Below are 5,286 nucleotides of genomic sequence, written 5' to 3' on the forward strand. Positions count from 1 at the left end.
TCTCCAACTTCCCCTCCCGGCACACCTACTGCAGACCCCCCCCATCCCCCGCAGGATCCACTTACGAAGCTGTCGGTGCCGCCGGGACACAGCACGTAGAAGGAGACGCCGGGCTCCGCATAGAAGTCCAGCCGCCTCTCGTCGTTCTCTTCGGCGAAGATGAGCTCGAACGGGTTCCCGGAGCACCACTTCTCCGCCGCCTCCACCAGATGCTTGAAGTCCATCCTGCGTCTGCGGTGTCCCGGATCTCTGTCTCTCTCTGACCGATGATGCTCAAGACGCAAAGAACAGCTGATGGGGCAGCAGCGGCAGCAGCAGCATCAGCACCAGCAGCCTCCTCTACAGCATCTCCTCCTCCGCTCAGCGCGCGCTCTGCATGCTCCGTGGATGAAGATCAGCGCTGCTGTGAAGGGCCGCCGCGTCCGTCCCCCTCACAGCTCCATTCCACGCTCTCGTTATGAAACCAGCCAGTGGGTCGCGGGCTTGCGCGCGCAGATAAAAAAAACAAGGACGATGACGACGGAGCAGCGGCGCAGATTGCAACTTTCTCACCGCCTTCAGCTCAACGGAAACCTGCGGCACTGCAGGACAAGCGCGCGGATGTCACCAGAACGCGCGCGGGGATGTAAGGCGCGCGTTTTAGTGCCATCTCCGCGCCTTAACGCGCGCCTCAGACCGAGACAAGCTGCGTCCCTTCGGGTCAAAAGCCCAAAGTTTAAGGAACATCAGCACCAATTTCCCCTGTTTTAACTTTGCGTCATTGCGCTGTCAGAAACATCTTTTTAGTGCAGTTTCAAAATAAAGTACTTAGAACAATATTTGTTAAATATAACAACAGTGGACTTAATTCTGCATGTGACATTACAATTTTGCCCAAGATGCTTCCAGAAGCCACCAGATGGCGACAGGAAGCTGCAAAACCTCCAGATCTGGAGTTCCTGCAAGCTGAATCATTTGCGGAAGTGGCTCCTCCAAAATAAAAGAGAAAAAAAAACAAAGTCTATAGGGAAAAAAGATTATTATTAAAGTAAAACAAACCTTATATGTTATTGATAATTAGGTGACCTGACGACTCAAGATATATAGCATTACCTGTGATAATGCTAGTGTGAATGCTGTAAGCTGAATTTGGCTGCTGAAGTTGCTAGTGCTGATAGCTGAAGATGCTGAAGCTTATAGCTAAAAACACTGACGCTGAATCGCTGATAGCCAGCTGAAATATTAGCTAAATGCCAAATTAGCCTAAAAAGCTAAAAAACAACTACAACAAAAAAACTTAGGTCAGCTAAAACAGCTAGCATAGCTGAAATATTAGCCAAACTTCAAAGCAGCCTAAAAACTCTGAATAAATGGCAAAATAGTCCAAAAAGCTAACAGAATGCTAAATTTTTAAAACTTTAAAACTGTAACTTTTTAACTAAAATATGAATAATAAAAATAAAAAGCTTCAACCTTAAATAACTTTCAATATTTTGCTCTCCATAAAAATATATTTTGTCAAAATTATATGAATGATCTGGAGGGCTGGATCCGGCTCCTGGGAAAAAAGTTTTGCTCATTTGCGGTGGGTAGCCTAGTTATAGAAGATGCTACTCTTCTCATAAAATCAAGTGCTCTGGACAATTAGGCACAAATCTGCTAACAAAGATGGCAGAAGAAAAGACAGAGAGAAAACATCCCTCTCTAACAGAAAGCGTTAAACACAGATATTTTAGTACAACAGGGATCCTTAAATTAAAGTTAGTCTATGCATAATGTCAGGATTCAGGTGTGGACAGAAATGCAGGACATAGGATGCTCAAAAGCTCCTTGTTTATTTTTGGCTGGAAAATTAAGAAAAACTTGAAAAGACTAGAAGGCTGGCAGCCCTCGACAAGACGATCTGTGACTATCAGAGGGGACACGCAGCCTGACAATCAAACAGCTGCACCCATCCAGAGGGCAGGAGAACCAGGTGGGAAAAAGGAAGGAATCAACACCCCTGAAGAGATGAAGGTGAAAACAAAAGGGAACGACAAAACCCAGAAACACAACTTCACCACAAACCCCACAAATAATGCATCACAGAGCAATAATAAAAGGTTCATATGCAATTGCTTAGCAGGGGTTTATGTCTCATTTATAATCAACCAGTTACAGAAAGTGTCAAAGTCAAGGCCCGGGGGCCGGATCCGGCCCTCCGGGTAATTCTATCCAACCCTCCAGATCATTTTATTTTATCCTTATTAATGGCCTGATGTCATCTTGTGCTCATTTCTAAGTTTTAAGTTGATTTATTCTGGAATAATATTCCTGCCTTTTTATTATTTATAATTATGATAAAAAGTTACAGTTTTAAAGTTTTAAAAATTGTCATTCAGCTATTTTGGCATTTACTTAGGTTGTTTAGGATGTTTTGGAGTTTAGCTAATGTTTAGGCTACATGCTAGCTGTTTTTCTTAAATCAAGTTTTTTAAACCTTTTTTTGACTAATTTGGCATTTAGCAAATATTTTAGCTGGCTATCAGCTTCAGCATTTTCAGCTATCAGCTTCAGCATTTTCAGCTATCAGCTTCAGCGTTTTTAGCTATCAATTTCAGCATCTTCAGCTATCAGCACTAACATCTTCAGCAGCCAAATTCACACTAGCATTATCACAGGTAATGCTATATATCTAAGTCATAATTATGTTAAAAAGTTACAGCTTTTAAGTTTTAAAAATGTAGTCTTAGAGTGTTTAATAAATGTGTATCCTGTTAGTCCCGTGATCTAAGATGTGTTTTGGATTTTGGCCCCTTGTGTGATTGAGTTTGACACCCCTGAGTTACAGTATAAATCGAGTATGTTGATGTTTGCTGCTACTATAAAATAAAAAGGCCCCACTTTCATTCTGCATGGTGGTGTAGTGGTTAGCATCTCACAGTGAAAAGGCTGTGGTTCAAATCCTCTCTGTGACCTTGCTTTGTGGCGTTTGCATGTTCTTCTTGTGCACGTGGGGGTTTTCTTCAGCTTCTTCCCACACTCCAAAAACACATTTTCATGGGTGGTTCTAAAATGTCCTGATCGTTTGTCTCTTTGTGGCCATACTGTCCAGGTCGAGCCCTCCCCTTTGTCCTCCAGTTGCTGGATAGGCTCCAGCAACACCGTGACCCGAGTAGGAGTGAAGTGGGTTTAGAAAATGGATGGATGGCATATTTTCTATGTGGGTGAAGAAAACAATCAGCAGAAGAAAAGCCGTGTTTCTTGACTGTTGACCAGCCAGATATGAGAAATCATTCATATTTACCAGTTTTTACACATTTTCTAAAACATGCGTTTTTGCATTTAGCCCCCAACTCCCTAATGTTTCCGTTTTTGGCTCTTTGGTGATAATCTTCTTCACTCAATTTGGCTCTAAGGCTTTTATTTTGAAGGGCCGGACCAGAAGCGGCGCCTCCTGGTCATTCCGGGCGGGTTTTCTCCACAGTTCGTCCGCTGTCGGTTCTTGAGGTTAAATGGCACTCACTGTTTCCTGCGCGGCGGATCTTTCAGCTGCAGGACAGTGCAGCCGCTGCTGACGCCACAACCCTCTGGAAAGCCCGAGGAACGCGATGCGCTCTGCGTAAAGGCTCCGACCGGGCGGATCGCTGCTGGACACCCCCGCCGTCCGTCCAGCCCCTCCGGGGGTCGCACTTTTGTTTCCAGTGAGGAGACTTTTGCCCCCCCTCCTTCCAGAAGCAGAATCCTCCAGAGAATGGACACATATGGGAATAAATGTGAGGATGAGTCCCAGTGCGCAGAGGAGGAGGAGGAGGAAGAAGTGGATCCAAGGATTCAGGTGAGGTTTGTCAGAAGACGCAGATGCAGTTTAAAAACACAACTGTGGGGCAGCAACACGTGTCTGGATGCAGCAGACTGCGAATTAAACTCAGCTGCACTTTCAACAAGAGATGGGGGTTTGTTGCGCACAGAACAGGCTGCCTTTAATTTGGTCAGCAGGAGTCACACAGACGAGGCAAAGTTCTGCTGCACTCACAGGCTGTTTTCTGTAAACAGGGAGAACTGGAGAAGCTGAACCAGTCAACTGATGACATCAACCGCTGGGAGAGAGAACTAGAGGTAAAAAACACAGAGAGAGAACCTTTATAACCCTCTACATTTGGTTCTTTTTGCTCCCTTGTTTAAGATCTTTTTCCAGACTTCCAGTGTAAAAATGTCTCACAAAAATGAACAGCTTGCTTGACTGTGGAGTCAAACCAAGTGGTGTAAAATTCGATTTCCTTTCAGCACCTGAATCCTGCCTGTAATTTCCACAAAACAGCTCAGATTTCCTGCAAAAAAACAAACAAACAAAACATAAAAGTAGGATTTAAAAAAATAAAAGTCTTGCTTCAAAACCACATGTTCACAAATTGAAGGGAGATTTCTTGAAATGCATGACTTCTACAGTGTGTTGGTGCATTCCAGAGCCAGACCACAGGATTTTTTCTCCTAAAAGTAGGCCTCTTCTGTTTCTCATTTAGAGCTGCTCCCACATCCAAAGCTCACAAACAGAACTGGAATAAGAGAGCACCACGAAGACGATGGATGAGCTGTGTGTTCAGTTGTTTTAGCTAATGCAGCTTCTGGTTAAATGATCCTCCAGGACACAGAGTGGAAAGATCCAGAGTTGATCTGTTCTTCAGTTCTTAATGCGGGTTCCGGAGAAAGTCACGGCTTGAGAGGTGGAGCAAAAAGTGAATTAACTTACTGTGATGCTAATGTCAACAATCCAGAGCTTATCAGAGCGGTCAGTTAATGTCCTGTTGGTGGTATTAGTCTCAGAGGTGGGGGCTCTCAGTAGTGGTTTGTGTTCAGTGTGTGATCAGTGTAAAGTGAACCCCGGTCTGCTGTGAGGGGATGTCAAAACAGAATTGTATGCAAGAGACAGGAAATGTCAGAGAGAAGGCCTTTCCGTTTGGACAGGAGAACTTCCTTGACTCCTTTTTAAGAGGCGTTCACCTGATCCTGGCGCAGCTTTTACCTGATCCCAGCTCGACTTTCACCTGAGCCCGGCGCCGTTTTTATCTGAGCCCGGCACGGCGCTCACCTGAGACCTGCAAGGCGTTCCCATCGAGGCATTCAGCTGTCAGCGTCCCCTGCCCTAGCCACCAGCGCTCTCAGACTAGCCTACTACATTCTCCAGCAGAGCATGCCAGGTGGAAGAGCAGGTAGAGGCAAGGAAATGGCAACAGATGACTTGGAAGAGATCAAACGATCTCTTAACTATGAATCTTTATAGTCTTCAATGGAAAGTCTACCATCCTTCAGGTCCTGGTCTGATGTTGT

General features: G+C 44.9%; 2 protein-coding genes across 3 annotated transcripts in view; one reads left to right on the forward strand and one right to left on the reverse strand.

Annotated features, from left to right (window-relative positions):
• The window catches only part of mturn (maturin, neural progenitor differentiation regulator homolog (Xenopus)), an 11,495-nt gene extending 10,780 nt beyond the window's left edge, over positions 1-715 (reverse strand). The window contains exon 1 of the mRNA XM_024263740.2: positions 66-715. Within this exon, the coding sequence (XP_024119508.1) occupies positions 66-224 (159 nt within the window). The 5' untranslated portion in view covers positions 225-715. The remainder of the gene's footprint in view (positions 1-65) is intronic.
• An 856-nt stretch (positions 716-1,571) lies between these two features.
• Positions 1,572-5,286, forward strand: part of LOC112140732 (SH3 domain-binding protein 5) — a 23,015-nt gene continuing 19,300 nt past the window's right edge. The window contains exons 1-2 of one of the 2 annotated variants that reach the window (XM_036214279.1): positions 1,572-1,768; positions 4,015-4,077. In XM_036214279.1, coding sequence (XP_036070172.1) covers positions 1,748-1,768; positions 4,015-4,077 — 84 coding nt within the window. In that variant the 5' untranslated portion in view covers positions 1,572-1,747. Of the gene's footprint in view, positions 1,769-2,758; positions 3,797-4,014; positions 4,078-5,286 lie in introns of those variants that run through there. The other variant, XM_024263738.2, reaches the window with a different exon arrangement.

This window comes from Oryzias melastigma, linkage group LG11 (genome assembly GCF_002922805.2).
Source record: "Oryzias melastigma strain HK-1 linkage group LG11, ASM292280v2, whole genome shotgun sequence".
NCBI classification, from domain to species: domain Eukaryota; kingdom Metazoa; phylum Chordata; class Actinopteri; order Beloniformes; family Adrianichthyidae; genus Oryzias; species Oryzias melastigma.